The sequence below is a fragment of the Halichoerus grypus genome, chromosome 5 (assembly GCF_964656455.1).
Source record: "Halichoerus grypus chromosome 5, mHalGry1.hap1.1, whole genome shotgun sequence".
Lineage (NCBI taxonomy): Eukaryota > Metazoa > Chordata > Mammalia > Carnivora > Phocidae > Halichoerus > Halichoerus grypus.
Genome location: NC_135716.1, coordinates 142905850 through 142923727, shown reverse-complemented (window position 1 = coordinate 142923727; position 17878 = coordinate 142905850). Strand labels below are relative to the sequence as shown.

Here is a 17878-nt window from a genome sequence, read left to right as displayed (position 1 = left end):
GGTTGTTTTTTTTTTAAAGATTTTATTTATTCGAGACATAGAGATAGAGAGCATGAGCAGTGGGAGAGACAGAGGGAGAGGGAGAGGCAAGCTCCCCACTGAGCCAGGAGCCCGATGTGGGGCTTGATCCCAGGTCCCTGGGATCATGACCTGAGCCGAAGGCAGATGCTTAACCATTTGAGCCACCCAGGTGCCCTAAGAGTTGTGTTTTTTAATGAAGGTTATATCAATATTTATCATATAAGAAATTAAAACTGAGAAACTTAAAAAAAACCACTTAATTCACTTAAAAATAGCAGTAAAGCTACTACATGTTAATCTAAATAACATATCTTTTATGAAAAATAACCCAAAAAATGGTAACGAGAGTGGTATTATTTTACATTTTCAAATTCTCTTAAGTGTTGGGCTTATTCAGAGACAGCAGCTAGGTTCTTAGTCTACTTCTTCATTCAGTCTGTTGCAATATGTTGTATTAGTTGCAGTCTATGAGGAAAAGCTGACCCCACTCAAATAAGTGATTGGAAAAGGAGGAACATTTTAACAGTCTTTCAGATAGTTGTGGATATTCTTCTTTGATATTAAGCCAAAGCTTAACTTGTTAGTTACAGTATCAAATGAGAAAACATCTCGATGTACTTTTGTACTTTATTACATTAAAATCCATTGGTCTTTTTTGTGTTTTGTGGATATTTTACCTGTGTATGATTCTGTAACATGCATTGGTCATTTTGAAAATAACCGGGTTATTGAGTTAAAAAGATTTTCTAATTGGTGACATGTTCATTATAAAGTATTAGAAATCATGTTCATTGTTATCATTATAAAGTTATTAGAGAATCTTTAAGTAGTAGGAAGCTGTCAAACTCATGGAGGCAGATACAAATTATATAGAATTCTAAAACTTCGCTTGAAAGGTTGAACTTTATCATTGGCAAAAAAATACTGCCAGTTGTTATAGTGACAGGCTCATTTTACTAATTTTTCAGAAAATGTCAGCCAAATACCCAAGTCTGAATAATCATAGTTATTCAAGGGTGGGGGTTAATTAACTTATCCAGGGTCACATAGAGAACAGGTCTTTCTGATTCTGTTATATTTTATTGCCCCATGTCTAAATTATTTGGGACTTGCCAAAGCATGTTCTTACAATAGTGTATTGTGGTATTTTTCCTAGAGAACATGAATGGTTTAAACAAGATTTGCCCAGTTACTTATTTCCTGAAGACCCCTCCTATGATGCTAACGTCATTGATGATGAGGCTGTGAAAGAAGTGTGTGAAAAATTTGAGTGTACAGAATCAGAAGTAATGAACAGTTTATATAGTGGTGACCCTCAAGACCAGCTTGCAGTGGCTTATCATCTTATCATTGACAATCGGAGAATAATGAACCAAGCCAGTGAGTTCTACCTCGCCTCTAGTCCCCCAACTGGTTCTTTTATGGATGATAGTACCATGCATATTCCCCCAGGCCTGAAACCTCATCCAGAAAGGATGCCACCTCTTATAGCAGACAGCCCTAAAGCAAGATGTCCGTTGGATGCACTGAATACAACTAAGCCCAAATCTTTAGCTGTGAAAAAAGCCAAATGGCATCTTGGAATCAGAAGTCAAAGCAAACCGTATGACATTATGGCTGAAGTCTACCGAGCTATGAAGCAGCTGGATTTTGAATGGAAGGTAGGAAATTGTATATTAAGATCATTTGTAAAAGTTTGCTTTTTTATTTTTTTGTATAGTAAGCTGCTCTGATCTACTGAGTTGAGTACTTAGGTCAATAAAAAAGTTGTTTTTGATTTAGATACAAATTTAGTGGTCTTGATGCTTCTGAATGATAAACCCCATTTTTCCATTAATATACCAGGTGCATTCAATACTAAACAAAGTTCTGAAAGCATGAAGAGTTGTTGATGCTGAGGACCTACAATATTTTTTATTTAGAGACTAGCATTCTTGGCCAAGAAACAGAAAGTAATCAACCTGAAATCACCTGAGAAAATAGTCCACCTATTTCCACCTGCATCATAGCAATAAAAAGTCATGTGTCTTTGAAGATGCTATGTTTTTACTTTTCTTTCTTTTCTTTTTCCCACTAGCTATAACAGCTAGGGGTCAATACAAATGATACCATCAGGACATATTTATTCAATCAACAAATACCTTTCTCTAGATTAAGAAAATCTCTTTTATTTGGCCAGTGCTTTTAATCCTTGGTTATGTGTATTTTTCTTACTCTTAGCCCCAAATTTTCTTTTTTTTTTTTTAAATAGTGCTCAAATTCATTGCAATTCTATTTGAGTATATGTGGGAGGAAAAGCATTTTTTTCATTTCAGATATCCTTTCATTCTTGTTCCTTTCTTGAGGACTATGAATGTATTTTTAAAGGAGGAATTTTTAAAAATGTTCAAATATACCCTATATATATTCATTTGACATGTTTGAAACATCTGTCATTTCCATTTTATTTGTACATGAAATGAATAAACAAGATAATAGTTCCTTAAAACGATTTAAAAACCAGATCCCCCTTTGCTTAAGCAATTTAGTTAAGAGAGACACTAATGTCTTTAAAATTACATACAGAAAAGAATTTGGAACTCATTTGATAGATGTTTTGAAAACCCAGAATCATCTTTATCTGAGCTGCAGTTTTCTTCTCTTCAAAAGGCAAATAGTACTTCTTCACAGGATTATTGGGATACATAAATTTTGTGACAGTACCTGTTTATACTGCCTAATGCAAACCATTAACATGTTAGTTCTCTTTTATTCCTCCTACTCCGTATTAATAGGTAAAGGTATTCAAGTTGAGGCTGGGTGACCAGAATTATTGTTGACATTTTAGAGCAGAGGCATAGCTAGAATGAAGGCTAGACTGTATATAATCTCTGAGTTCCCTTTAAATTTCTATTGATCTGCACAGACAATACTATTAGTGGAGATTAAATAAATACTAAACTGTCATGTAATATGAAAAGATCATTCAGGAATTCCTTCTCTACCCCACCTCTGTCCGTTATTTCTTTTGATATTCTTTGCAATAAAATAAGGGAGATATTGTGCAGTTTGTTTTTTTAACATTTTTCCTTAAAAAAGATTTCACATTTTAGGTAGTGAATGCGTACCATCTTCGTGTAAGAAGAAAAAACCCAGTGACTGGCAATTATGTGAAAATGAGCTTACAACTTTACCTGGTTGACAATAGAAGCTATCTTTTGGACTTTAAAAGCATTGATGGTAAGGAAGCTATGCAGGCATGAGCTCTGAGAAGATAAAACTTGGCCCTAGTTGACAAGATGTTAAATCATCTCAAAGACATGGTGGGTAGGTCTTCTATACTGGTTTTTAAGTAATCTAGAGTTAACTAAAAATGCAAGTGAAGTGAAAAGGATTGAAGATGTGGACTATCTCTAACCCAGCACCTCTCCAAAAGATATGCCTCCTTGGCATAAAAAACTCACTTGAAGTGTTGGCTGTGGAGCAAAAGTAAGGAATAACAGGGAGGCAATTTTAAAATTGCCTGTTAAGTTCTTTGTCACATTTCTTCATTCATATTTTATTATTGTTAGGATTGTAATATCTAAACTTCTCCGTTCATCAACTTCCCTCATCCTGGTTGGCCAAATGAACCTCTCCTTGTATTCAGGTTGGATTTTGATGCCCCAGCCATTCAAGAGACGAAGGAGTCAGGGAGGTGTGGGTTGTGTCTAAGTATTTAGTGGGTACCAGAAGTCAAACTCTCATGAACCAAATATGCTTGTTCAGTTCAGAGGCCCAAGTGGGATAAAAACAGTAAACCAGGGGTCAGGTGCTGGATAGAACCAGAGAACTGAGTTCAGAGTTAGGGAAGTTGTTTTCAATAGAACAGTTAAATTTTATCCTTGAGCTACCACTGGCTGTCATCAGAATTACCGTCATCAGAATTACCTAGAATTCTTATTAAAATGCAGATTGTTGGGAACTACCCCCAGATCTACCAAGTCAGAATTTATTTCTAGAGGTGAGTCCTGGGAAACTGGAAATCTTTATTTTTAACAAGATTTTCTTCGCCCCATTCCCAGGCAATGTGTACTGAAGGTTCAGAACCACTGTATAATGGTAACTTTTATTTTTATTTTAATATTTTTTGTTAACATGCTGCAAGAAAATAATCCTTCAGGGATCTGCTTTCTTCAAATGGGATATATCAGTTTTGATTTCAAGGCTGATGCCAAATACTGTGTTGAGAAGGATTTAGGGGTGACATTTTGACTGTTAGTGTTGTGGTTGATGAGTGATGTCTGTTATGATGTGGGAGGAAAGGGGTATTGCCACCCCTGCTCTTAAAACTCTGAAACATGACATCCGTGAAGTTGCCCTTGTTCAGATATGTTTACTCAGTTTTCTGAATGTAGCATCTTCATAGGACTTGGGCAAATATACCTTTCATATAAATTGCTCTTCTTTCATCCATTTCAGATGAGGTGGTGGAGCAGAGGTCTGGTTCTTCAACACCTCAGCGTTCCTGTTCTGCTGCTGGCTTACATAGACCAAGATCAAGTTTTGATTGTGTAACTGCGGAGAGCCATTCACTTCCTGGCTCTCTCCCTGGCTCTTTGACCGGAAGCACATTGTCTTCAGTTCCACCCCGCCTAGGCAGTCACACCATGGATTTTTTTGAAATGTGTGCCAGTCTGATCACTACTTTAGCCCATTGATGATGTTTCTCTAGTTTCTGTCTTTCTGTTATTACACTGTGAAAATCAGATAGATTCTTAAAATTATTATTTTACTTATGGATATCATATACTCTGGAATACTGATGGAGAGTCATGAATATTTCCAGGGGACACTCAATGCCATTGAAATTACTGAAAACAAAAAAGTCTGACATTTTATTTACCTGTAGACATCTGTAATTCTATTTTGCCTATGATAAATTCATAGAGGCAGTATCTTTAATTGGTGAACATTGATGAAGATTATTGTTACTTTAAAATTGTGAGTTCACTACAGATGATTAATACACCTTCACTGGTGAATCCTCTCATCACAGGGTGGTTTGGCAACACCTCTTTGCTTTACTATTTAATGTAGGTAAATCTACTTTATTTCCTAAAGTTCAGCAGGCTTTAAGCTGTGTTTATACACCCAGTTCTCTTGCACAAGATAAAAAAAATTAATAATAACACAGCCATTAATAAGATGATATTTAAATGTTGAAGCTTTAAAGGCTGGCCCCAAAAATTTCAGAAGCCAAGTTCTAGTAGTTTTAGCTTTTGCAAATACTGCCTAGTGTTTAATAGAAGGGCTGTGGTCCTGGAACAGGTAACTGGTTTCCAGGTTCCTTAAAAACATCTTATAACCAGCTAGAGGTTTTATTTCGAGATTTCCTTGAATAACATTTATCTTAAGAGTCTTCAGTGTTCTACTCAGTATTGGAACATCTGGAATTGTAACAATTTTTGTGTTTTTCATAAACTTAACATTTTTTAAAAAACAACATCATTTTAAAATATGCCTTCAAAACTACCTTTCTCAAATTCTTTTTGGCTCTATTTATTTTTGTATTTTACCAAGCATGATAAAATAGTTAAATGAAACAAAGCAAAATATCAACAGTCCCTTAAAAGAGAACTCTTATCTTTGATTTAATGTATGTGGTGGTGGGGAGTGTGTGCGTATGTCACCCTGCATCCCACAATGCTAATTCCTCATCTAAAGTTCGTTATCACAGCCACCCCTCTCCCTCACCTTCCCACCACCATTTACTTTGTTGTTTGATCCTTGGTGGCTGATTGACTTAGCTTTTAAATCTTTTCTGGTTCCCTTTCTTTGTTCTGTATCTTGGTTGCTAGCCATCCAGTTTGAAAACAGTTTTGGCCCTAAGGGCTTTTGTGTATTTCCAAAGCTTGTTAGGCTGTGATCTTCACTGTTGAGGCTGTTAGGATAGGGAAGCCTTAAACCTTTAAAAAAAAAAAATCTCTCTTGAATAAATGTATGTGTTGTTTACATATATACATATATGTATTCACACACCAATGCTTTTAAAGGAAAACCAAACAGTTTCTTTGTTTTGCTTTGTGCAGGTTTTTTTTTTTTTAAAGATTAAAAAGAAACCTGTATACAGCAGAGTAGATAATAGCTCATTGCTTATATTGTTTTAGTGAAAGTATTTAATTTTTAAATTATGTGTAATTTATCTAATTTGTATTTATTAATGTTTAATATGTTGTAATTAACACTCTCATTCACCTGACTTACCCTAGAAAAGATTAAGCTCTTGGAAACAGGTTTCTCTTTGCCAAAAATAATGTTTTCTACCAAGAAGTGAATGAAAATCTTTGGCCAAGTTTCTCTTATGTTTAGGGAAGATAAGCATATCTATCTTTAAGTAGTTTTGAGTCAAGAGTTTGCAGTGTGTCACATCATATTGGTTTATAGAACTTTTTAAAAATTGTGTTAGTAACTTTTAAGTCTGACTTCTTAATATCAAAAGGAATCTTTGCCAATTTGGGAAAAAGGGTGGGTTTGCATTAAACTGTTTTAAGTTTAAACCTTTGAAAGATTGCCATCTAGTGGCACCAAAGGGTACTTTTTGTGATTGTTTTTATAGGGATAAGCAGTCCTGCTGTGCATTATAGATAGGGCATAATTTTGACCTCTCCAAACGTGTAAATACCTCTTTTGGGAAAAACAGGGCCACCTCATAATATTTGCTTGACTATGATTGACCTTATAAATAGGAATTAATCTGATGATTCCTTATCCCCAATGACAAAATCCCTAACAATTTTGAAGGTGGAGAAACAGCAGCAAGGAATACAGTGGCATTTTAGCTTTGTTAGTCGAATAAATCAGATATTAAAAACTTATTCATAACAAAATTACTTTATATTGGTGATTATCATGTTTATTGAGAATTAAAAATATTATATACTGTTTTCTCATTCTTGCCAGTATTTGTGAATATCTACATTTTGATGGTTATCTGTTGAATTTTAGGAGAACCAGGGTTGCAGTTTTGGTTCTCATATGCTTATGTTTTTAAAGCATAGCTACTCTGAATCTAGAAGGCATAGTAAATTGCTTTATATAGAGAAGATTTCAGGAGGCTCAATCCAGCATAATAGGGGCTGGAACATTGTCATAGGAGGTTTTTGTTGCTAATGGGCAGAAAGAGGGAACGAATCAATTGCTAAATTCACACATTTCAGTCTTGTAAGTTGGTTAATTGTGGATGTGGTATGTGGTTGTTAGATCTTGGGTGGGAAGAATTTCTTCAAGTTAAGATTTTGGAGGAGAGCTTCTATTACTAGGTTATAAAGACTTAGCTACATCATGGAAATGGACTCCATATGGTTCTATAATAGCATTTCCCACACTGTATCCCTGAGGTGCTCTGCTGAAAAACGAGCCCATTGAGCAAGTTTGGAAAATGTTATATGCCATACTCCTGCTTGAGGATGACAATGAATATGAGCATTAAAGACTTTGAAAAGTCCTTCAGTGAAAAAAAGAAAACTTTAACCCTGCTTTGCCCAAATTAATTTAACTACTTTTAAACTTAATATCCCATGGGAAAAGGCAAATGTGGAAAGTACTATTTTAGGAAAATTATTGTCCCAGGTTGCTATAATTAGTTATAATATATATGTAATACATATATTACATATATAATACATATGTAATTATATAATTATAATTAACATAGGAAAGAAGAGAATTAAGATACCTTTTCTCCTTATCAGTTGTTGGAGAGAATATGGTTCAGAATCAGAAAAATTTCATTTTAACTGTGGACATACTCATTTTGAGCAAATGCTGGACTAAACAGAATTTCGTATGGCCGTGATGTGTTTCATAGCACCTTGATTTTCTTAATCAGGTTGTGGTATTGTTTGGGAGCAAAATTTGTGTTTAATGGATAGCTGAAAAACCTTAAACCAGATTACTTGTAAAAAAGGCCTAAGAAACTAGTGACTAATGCTTATGGCTCTGCAGCTCTGTGGGCAATGAGTCTATGACATTGATTCTCACTTTCAAAATGTATAGTCAGTGAACATTTTCTAAGTACAGGACACCATACTTAGATCTAATTCCTGTAATCTTTAACGTAGGAACAGATAACAAATTGAAAAGGGAGGTAGGCAAACTATTTCAAGTCAGGTTTTTGTTTTGATCAACAAACTTTTGGCACACTTTTGTAACCTCAAGTGTTTGCACTCCTTAATATTAGCCGTCTATACTAGGAGCCTAAATTAATCGGAAGTACCAGTATTTCTCGGTCAGGGAACTGGCTATATGTTTTACAGACAATTCTCCATTTTCTGCAAATAGGGTTCCTATGACAGTTACGTAATTGTGGGCTTGCTTTTTCTTATTCTGTAGCCAGTTTGTACTCAGGGAACATAAATTGTTTTTTTATATTAGAAGAGACATAATTGAGAAAATAATCATAGACAACTGTTACAGGTTTTTTGACTATTTGAATTTATCTGTAGCTTCTATTAATGTGCAGTATACTGAGTTAATATAAGCACTGTACCTTCCATTTATAAAATATAAAAGCTTAGAATGTGCCTACCACAGACACAGTATCTTTGTCTATTCACTGGTTAATAATTTAAATCCTGTTACTGGCTGTGAAATCCCAATATCTAAATGCTAACCATGTTCACAGTTTTGTCTGGTTTTGTTTTTAAAGAACGCCACCTTTTCAGTCTGGCATTTCTTTACCTGGTCATTCTGTCACTCTGTGACTTTTTAAATAGGGAAGGTAATTTATTTTAATAATAGTTCTCAGAGGCTCTATTAGAAATTCTGGATGAGGGATATGTGCAATTGGTTAGTAAGTCACACCTATGTTGGACCTCAGTTAGTAACCTCTAAAGTGGGAGGAATAGTCTAAAAGGCCTCCGAGGTACCTTTGAGCTTTAAAGTTCCGTCTGCTTTTTTTGTGTGATTTGTATTAGTGTTCACTTTTTATATATTTAGAGATTTTATACTAGTGTGAATGTTCTGTATTTGTTTGGTGAGGCATTTTAAAGGTATATACTTGAAAAAAAAATTTAAATACAGCTGTCCTCTGGAATATAAATGGCAAAAATCATCCAGAAAACCAAACACATTAAAACATGTGCACTTGGCATAAGCAAAATATTACTAACTTGAAGTATTGGAAGTGTTCCATACATTTTATAGTGATTTTTAGATCCAGAGACCATATCTATTAACTTAGTTAATACACTACAGTAACTTTGTGAGGTATAACCATTTTCCAGTTGAGGAAGCAGGACCACAAAGCTCTTCATAAAGCTTTAATGCCATACAAGTATTCAGCGATGATCACTGCTTTTTCTACGCCACCTTCCTCTAGGGGAGAACAGTCTGAATCACCGAAACATCTGAGTAGTTAGGTAATAAAGATAAACACAGATGTATTGCTTTCAAGTCTTAGAGTGACATAATGTAGTCTTAACTGAATATTTCTTAATTATTTGAACCGGTTGATTGTACTAAATAAAATTATCTGAAGTATTTATGATTAGCATACTGATATTTATAAGTACTTCTGAGTTATTGAGGGTGCTTATAAAATACTGAAGAAACTTTTAGGCATGATTCTTCCTTTATTTACATGATCCTTGTAGCATAGTCATTTATAAAAAGTAAAACTAGCCCCAGCCCCTGTCTTAAATTATCATAGTTTTTGACTGTTATCTGAATTAGGCTTATCTAAATTTCATATGCAGATTGATGATTTTTCATTTTGTATGGGTATTTAGAAGATAAACACTGTTTTCATAGAGTATATCTCTGTTCACAAACTACCTAATTATTATTGGCTTGATAGTCTCCCAAATCTTACAGAACTTTGAAATGTAATTTGTTTGATGAGCTTTAAAAAATGATATGTTACTTAAACAAGTTGCAGGCATCCTTACTAGCCTTTCCACATATAATCTTGATGGATTTGATGCCACTGTACAGTAATAGCATAAAGAACAGGACTCACAGTCTAGACTGGATTACGTTTTAATTAAACTTTTTCAGCCATAACCTGATAAGAATCAGGCTGGGTCTAGAAGTTACCAGACTGTGGGCCTGTATTAACGTAGCGAGGCAGTGTTCGTGTTTACTGCCACCCTTGCAGAGCAGTGCCAGTGTGTAAGCCATGACTGTGATGCGACTTTGGGTAACGATTCTTTATATCCAAAGCAGTTTAGATTTTATGGAAGTAGCTCATGATTATTTGGACAAGCAAGTAGGTAAATTTCAATTACATTTAAAGTGCAATTAAGGAAACCCCAGAGTAGTGTGTTCTTTCCAGGAAAAAAAGCTTAAGTATTTGTAGGAATATCCTAGCATGAAAACTTTTCTGAACATACACAGAGTTTTGACAAGGTTAACTACTTTGTGTTGATTTAAAATTTCAAGGAGGAATAGGAATGTTCTAGCCAAGGAGAACTACATAGTTAGTTTTTTGCTGCTAATAAGCATTATTTCTCACAGCTCAAAATCCCTTTTAAGTTAGTTTTGTTACAAAGAAAGGCCATTCTTCTAGACGGATAACATTTTCCTGAATGGGAAAAACAAAAACAAAAAACAAATAGATCCATTGCTCTAAACAAAACACCTTAATTGTGCCTTCTCAAATTATAGGAATACTAATAATTAGTCAAAAATGTGTCTGAAGTCATTTTTCTAATTGCTCTCATTTTTCCTTAGTTCTGCCCTCCACAAATGGTTACATTGTTTGCTTTTGCCTGTTTGCTTTTTAGGCTCCTTTGGACATACCTCACCCTATCACTGTCAGAAGCTGTTCACTGGATGTATTTTTCTTTTCCTTTTATGTTGCTTCACTTTTTAAGTCACTTTGGTGAAATTTTAGCTGCTTTCTCATGTTTTTAAAATGAATGCAGTGATTAACAGTCTTTACATTTCAACCCTTTAAAATGTTTGTAAAGGCAAGAAATAATGCAGAGCAAAGAACAAAAATCTAACTTGGAATGTGATTCTCAGTTTGGTTGGATTTCCTCATCTACAAAATATGGACGATAACCTACCTCACAGATGTGTGTGAGTAACTGTTTGAAGGCCCTCACTTAAATACAGGGTTTATCATCATATTTAAGGTAAATCCCTTCCTTTTTTTAATAGAAATCTTTGATACTGATAGGATGAATATCTTGATTTTAGGTAAGTCTCATGCGGTAAGAATATAGTGGTAAAAACGTTTTGAGACCATAGTTTCACAAATTATGGTATTCTTATTTTAAGTGACTTAAAATTTCTTGAAAATATCAAATATTCAAATTTGAACTTGTCTTTTGTGGCAACAAATATTCAGAACTTCTTAAAATGTTGGCTGAAGCTGCCTTAATGTACCAAAATACAGCTTTCTCTCAAGACCGTTCACAAATATCTGGTTGTACAGTGTTTCGTGTGTTTAATGTAAAATTGTTAGAGAACTGTGAACTCTAAGCAGAGTAATCTAAATATTGTTTTAAGAAGAATGTCGGTGTTCTTTGTCATGTATGCTTAAATATCATACAGTGAATTTTGAGTTCAACAAATAAAACTGAAAGTTGATAGCCATTAGGTTATGGCCATGACAATCATAAGAAAATGTAAGATTGGATATTAGTCAAAAAATTTTCAAGAATATCCTGCGTTCATTTTTTCTTAGCCTATTTTTGAAAAAGAAGAAAATATCCCATAGACTGATATATTCACCTGTCAAAGCACTTGGTACTTATCTATTAAAATCTTTTTAAAACTTTTGAAATTGGGATCACTTTTTATAATTTATTTCAGGAAAAAGGAAAAAAGCCCCGACTTCGAATGCTTTTGTGTTTTAATAACCATAGATTCAAATTTCAGTTTTGTTTGTTATGTATTTTTTGTGGGTGTTAAATGATCGGTGGGAAGGGTCTGTCTTCCAGTAACCACATGGTAAAGATGTCATCTTGAACTACACAGCATTTCATAGTTACAGGTTCTCCCTGATTAATATTTGCACTGTGCGTACTCATAGGTAACAAACACAAAAGAGAAAAGCAGCTTGATTGCTTATAAGGTTTTTTCACAAAATCAAATTAAAGTCTCTGGTTAATGTGAAAGCTATTTTTGTTTCTGCTCAGTCATTAAGCTAATATTCTACATGTCAATTAATAGTTACAGAGAAAGCTTTTGTAGAAAATGATTGCCTAAGATTCCTTGAAGAATTCATACCACTTTTGTCATACGTTGTAGTTTCTAACTTTAGCCATTGTATTTTCTATTGATGCTATAACAGATTACTACAAACTTAGTGACTTAACACAAATTTATTATCTTAGAGTTCTGTAAGTCAGAAGTTCGGTGTTGATTCTTCAAGTCACACAAGGCTGAAAACCAAATCACTGGTAGGGTAGGGCTCTAGGGAGTACTCTGTTTCAAGGCTCTTTCAGGTTATCGGCTGAATTTAGTTCCATGCTGCTGTGGGATTGAAGTCCCATTTCTTTTGGCTAGGGATCATTTACAGCTTCTAGAGGCAACCATCGTTCCCAGGCCTGTGGCTTCCTTCATCCTCAAGGCCAGCAACAGGGGACTCATGCTTTGTATCTCTCCTGCCTCTTCTGTCACTACATTTCTCTGACTGGGTGGCTGACTCTTCTGCTTTCCTCTTCTGATTTTAAGGGCCCCTGTGATTAAATTGGGCTCACCTGGATAATCTCTTGGTTTTAAGGCTAGCAACCTTAATTTCATCTGTAAAGTCCCATTTGCCAAGTAACATGTTTACAAGAATAACACCAGGGCATAAAGATCACAGAGGAAAAAAATCTGTTTCCCGTAGCCATAGAATAGGAAGGAAAAAGACCTCAGACTAGCAGTAGAAAGTCACACTAAAGGCTGCCTAGGCTAGAGAATGAACAATGTAGATGTGAGCCTATGTACCATTCTTACTTATCTAAATGAAACTTATCTAAAAAACATTGTTACTCTAACCCTCATTAAAACATATATAAGTAAAGATTTCAATTTGCTTTATGCAAACTTTAAAGAGATTTGTTTTTATTAGTTAAAATATTTTTCCTTTATTTCCTAAATTGCATGGGTATGGATGCTTACTGTGGGGAAATTTGAAAAGAAAACGGACGGCTGGAAGAAACTGAAGAAAATATCATCCCTACCCTTTTACCCCAAAACAAGCACTTCCTAGGAATGCTGTTATATTTTCATTGTTTTTTCTTCCTGTTTTTTCCCTTAGAATCTATGTTTTATTTTTTTTTAAAGATTTTATTTATTTGACAGAGAGAGCGTGCACGCACAAGCAGGGGGAGCAGCAGAGGGAGAAGCAGGCTTCCCGCTGAACAGAGAGCCTGATGTGGGCCTCAATCCCAGGGTCCTGGGGTCATGAACTGAAGGCAGAGAGACGCTTAACTGACTGAGCCATGCAGGTGCCCTAGAATCTATGTTTTAAAAGTTCTGAAGATGTGTGGGAGAGGGCCTGGTCAAGGGAATGCTATGTCATCTTGGAGGAGCAAGTGTTTCACAGAGGTACTCAAAAGGAGGAAGGGAAGGTTTTGTTGGTACATGTTTACAGGTTGCTGGAGGCCTGGCCCTATAAATGAATTGGAGTGTGCCAGTGTTAGCCTCCGTTAGGATCAAGTTCCTTTGAATGCTGTTGTCTATTTATATTGGTATATATTATATGATTATAATATATGTAATTATAATTTATATACAAAGATATATATTATCTTTTTGTACAAAATTAAAATGTCCATCTTTAAGTATTATGCTAGGTTATGGTTTCTAGGAGACAGATGACATCTGCTTGGACAGCAGCGATATTACAGTGTTTACATTAAAAAACCTGGTACATCAGTGAGAAATTTAGTTTGAATGCTAGGATTTAAAGAATGGAAGAAATGTGGCTGACATTAGTGAAATAGAAATATAACCACATTGGTTATAGATAGAATGGATAGAAGCAATTCTTCTTCCTAAAAACCTATTTCGTATCAATACATAGTAATTAGGTACTAGCTTCTATTAGACCAAATGATTCATATTTTAAAAACATAGAAAATATTCAGTTTACCTATAACATCCCAACCATTCTTTCAAGTCTTAAGATTTGAATGTCAAAACCATATTTTTGTTTCTAACATCTTTCAACTACAGAAAGGCCAGGTATTAAAATAATATTTATACAGTATTACATATTGAGGATTTTAGGACATTTTTATTTATATTATTATATTACAGCCTGGGAACAACACTGTGAAGTAGACGAGTGTTACTAGCCCTGTTTTACTGAGGAAATTGAGGCTTAGAGCTGAGCTACTAAATTAGAACAAGAGACCATGTGATGAGGTGGCAAGAGGGATTCGTGGTTTCTTACTCTATTGGACAGGATTGTTGCAGGAAAGGTCTCTGCTTAGCCTGTCTCTCACTTACCACCTTGCCCACAGGCCATACTTAGCCTCACCTTCTACCATGCACCCTGGACAGGTCTTTTCTCGGAGTGTGGGGAGGGCTGCGCTTGCCTCTCACTGAGTAGCAGATTTAGTTCAGAGGGGTCCAAGCAGAAATGTATTTCCAGTCTTTGGTACCAGCCTTATCTCATACCTCAAAAAAGAAATCTGAGTCATTCCCTAATTGTCTCTTCCACCTGTACTTCTAAAGATTTTATTTTTGAGAGAGAGAGCATGCGCGTGCACGAGCAGGAGCAGAGGGGGAGGGGCAGAGGGAGAAGCAGGCTCCCTGCCGAGCAGGGAGCCCGATGCGGGGCTCGATCCCAGGACCCTGGGACCATGATCGGAGCCGAAGGCAGACGCTTAACTGACTGAGCCACCCAGGCACCCCGACATTCTGTCTCTTTACCACTTCTAGTGGGGCTCCTATACTAGATAGTTCTATTGCTGCTGTCTTAAATTAAGACCTTTTGCCTAGAATATTGGAAAAATAGTCTCTTCAGTGTATCAGCCATATTGCTGTGACAGTTTTTCTTCCTTCCTCTTTAAACATCTGACACTGTTTTCCTCCTTAAGACCTTTGAATGGCTCCTCACTCTAAGGAAAAAGCCCAAGTGAATTCTATCATATTCTGGTTGCAGCTTACCCCATTGCAGCTCTTGCCATCTCCTACCAGACACAGCATGGATTTTCCATCTGTATGTGCACCTTGTCCAGCAAACATACTTGCATGTGAAGACTAAATTTCAATGTCACTTTATCTGTAAAACATGTCTTAATCTTCTAGGCATTTCATTCATATTCTTGTTCACTATCATTGTTATTTATAATTTTCTACCTATTTTCCTCTCTGAACTCTATGAATACTTTTTTTTAAAGTTTTTTTTCACCCTGTGCTCATCATGACAAGTGCACTCTTTAATCCCCATCACCTATTTCACCCATCCCCCCACCCACCTCCCCGCTGGTAACCATGAGTTTTTTCTCTATAGTCGAGAGTCTGTTTCTTGGTTTGTCTCTTTTTTTCCCCTTCGCTCATTTGTTTCTTAAATTCCACATATGAGTGAAATCATATAATACTTGTCTTTCTCGGATTTGGTTCACTTGGCATTATACTCTGTAGAATTATACATGTCATTGCAGATGGTAAGATTTCATTCTTTTTTATGGCTGAGTAATATTCCACTACACACCCACACCCACCCCACATCTTTATCCAGTCATCAGTTGATGGACATTGATGGACATTTGGGCTGCTTCCATAATTTGGCTATTGGGTGCATGTATCCCTTTGAATTGATGTTTTTGTATTTGAGTAAATACCCAGTAGTGGGATTGCTGGGTAATATGGTAATTCTATTTTGAACTTTTTGAGGAAACTTCATATGGTTTTCCATAGTGGCTGCACCAGTTTGCATTCCCACCAACAGTGCATGAGGGTTCCTTTTTCTCTACATCCTCACCAACACCTATTGTTTCTTGTGTTGTTGATTTTAGCTATTCTGACAGGTGTGAAGTGATAGCTCATTGTAGTTCTGATTTGCATTTCCCTGATGATGAGTGATGTTGAACATGCTGTCATGTGTCTGTTGGCCATCTGTATGTCTTCTTTGGAGAAATGTCTGTTCATGTCTTTGGCCCATTTTTTAACTGGATTATTTGGTTTTTTTTTTTTTGGTGGGGGGTGAGTTTTATTAGTTCTTTATGTATTTTGGATATCAACTCTTTATCAGGTATGTCATTTGTAAATATCGTCTCCCGTTCTGTAGGTTGCCTTTTAGATTTGTTGATTGTTTCCTTCACTGTGGAGAAGCTTTTTATTTTGATGTCGTCCTAATAGTTAAGTTTTGCTTTTGTTTCCCTTGCCCCAGGAACATATCTAGAAAAAAGTTGCTATGGCCAATGCCAGAAAAAGTACTGCCTGTGCTCTCTTCTAGGATTTTTATGGTTTCAGGTCTCACATTTAGGTCTTTAGTCTATTTTGAATTTATTTTTGTGTATGGTATAAGAAAATGGTCCATTTCTTTCTTTTGCATGTTGCTGTCCATTTTTCCCAACACCCATTTGTTGTATGAGCCGGTCTTTTTCCTGTTGGATGTTTTTTTCCTGCTTTGTGGAAGATTAATTGACCCTCTAATTGTGGGTTTATTTCTGGATTTTCTATTCTGTTCCACTGATCTATGTGTGTTTCTTTTTTTATTCTTTATTTAAATTCAATTTATTTAACATATACCGTATTATTAGTTCTAGGGGTAGAATTTAATGATTCATCAGTTGCGTACAACACCTAGTGCTCATTATATTGAGTGCCCTCCTTAATGCCTATCACCCAATTATCCCTTTCCCCACCCACCTCCTCTCCCCTCCAGCAACCCTCAGTTTGTTTCCTAGAGTTCAGTATTTCTTATGGTTTGCCTCCCTATTTTCATCTTATTTTTCCTTCCCTTCCCCTGTGTTCATCTGTTTTCTTTCTTAAATTCCACATGAATGAAATCGTATTTGTCTTTCTCTGCCTGACTTATTTCACTTAGCATAATACCCTCTGGTTCCATCCACGTCATTGCAAATGGCAAGATTTCATTCCTTTGATGGCTGAGTAATATTCCATTGTATATATAGACCACATCTCTATCTATTCATCCATTGATGGACATCTGGGCTCTTTCCATAGTTTGGCTATTGTGGACATTGCTGCTACAAACATTGAGGTACATGTGCCCTGTCAAATCACTATGTTTGTATCCTTTGGTTAAATACCTAGTAGTGCAATTGCTGGGTCATAGGGTAGTTCTATTTTTAACTTTTTGAGGAACCTCCATATTGGCTGCACCAGTTTGCTTTCCCATCAACAGTGTAAGAGGGTTCCCCTTTCTCCACATCCTTGCCAACATTTGTTATTTCCTGAGTTGTTCATTTTAGCCATTCTGACTGGTATGAGGTGGTATCTCATTGTGTTTTTTTTTTTTCTCATTGTGGTTTTGGTTTGTATTTACCTGATGTCAAGTGATACGGAGCATTTTTTTCATGTGTCTGTTGGCCATTTGTATGTCTTTGGAGAAATGCCTGTTTATGTCTTCTGCCCATTTCTTGACTAGGTTTTTTGGTTTTTGGGTGTTGAGTTTGGTAAGTTCCTTTTTTTTTCTTTTTTTTTCTTTTTTATTTTTATTTTTTAAAGATTTTATTTATTTATTTGACAGAGAGAGACACAGCGAGAGAGGGAACATAAGCAGGGGGAGTGGGGGAGGGAGAAGCAGGCTTCCCGCCGAGCAGGAGCCCGATGCGGGACTCGATCCCAGGACCCTGGGATCACGACCTGAGCCGAAGGCAGACGCTTAACGACTGAGCCACCCAGGCGCCCGAGTTTGGTAAGTTCTTTATAGATTTCTGGATCCTAGCCCTTTATCTGATAAGACATTTGCATATATCTT

The 17878-nt window shown here is 35.8% G+C and overlaps 1 protein-coding gene across 1 annotated transcript in view; it reads left to right on the top strand.

The window, feature by feature from the left end:
- PRKAA2 (protein kinase AMP-activated catalytic subunit alpha 2) overlaps nt 1-8662 on the top strand; it is a 66883-nt gene extending 58221 nt beyond the window's left edge. Inside the window, exons 7-9 of the mRNA XM_036122824.2 lie at nt 1178-1682; nt 3114-3240; nt 4462-8662. Coding sequence (XP_035978717.2) covers nt 1178-1682; nt 3114-3240; nt 4462-4700 — 871 coding nt within the window. The 3' untranslated portion in view covers nt 4701-8662. The remainder of the gene's footprint in view (nt 1-1177; nt 1683-3113; nt 3241-4461) is intronic.
- Nucleotides 8663-17878: the final 9216 nt, after the last annotated feature.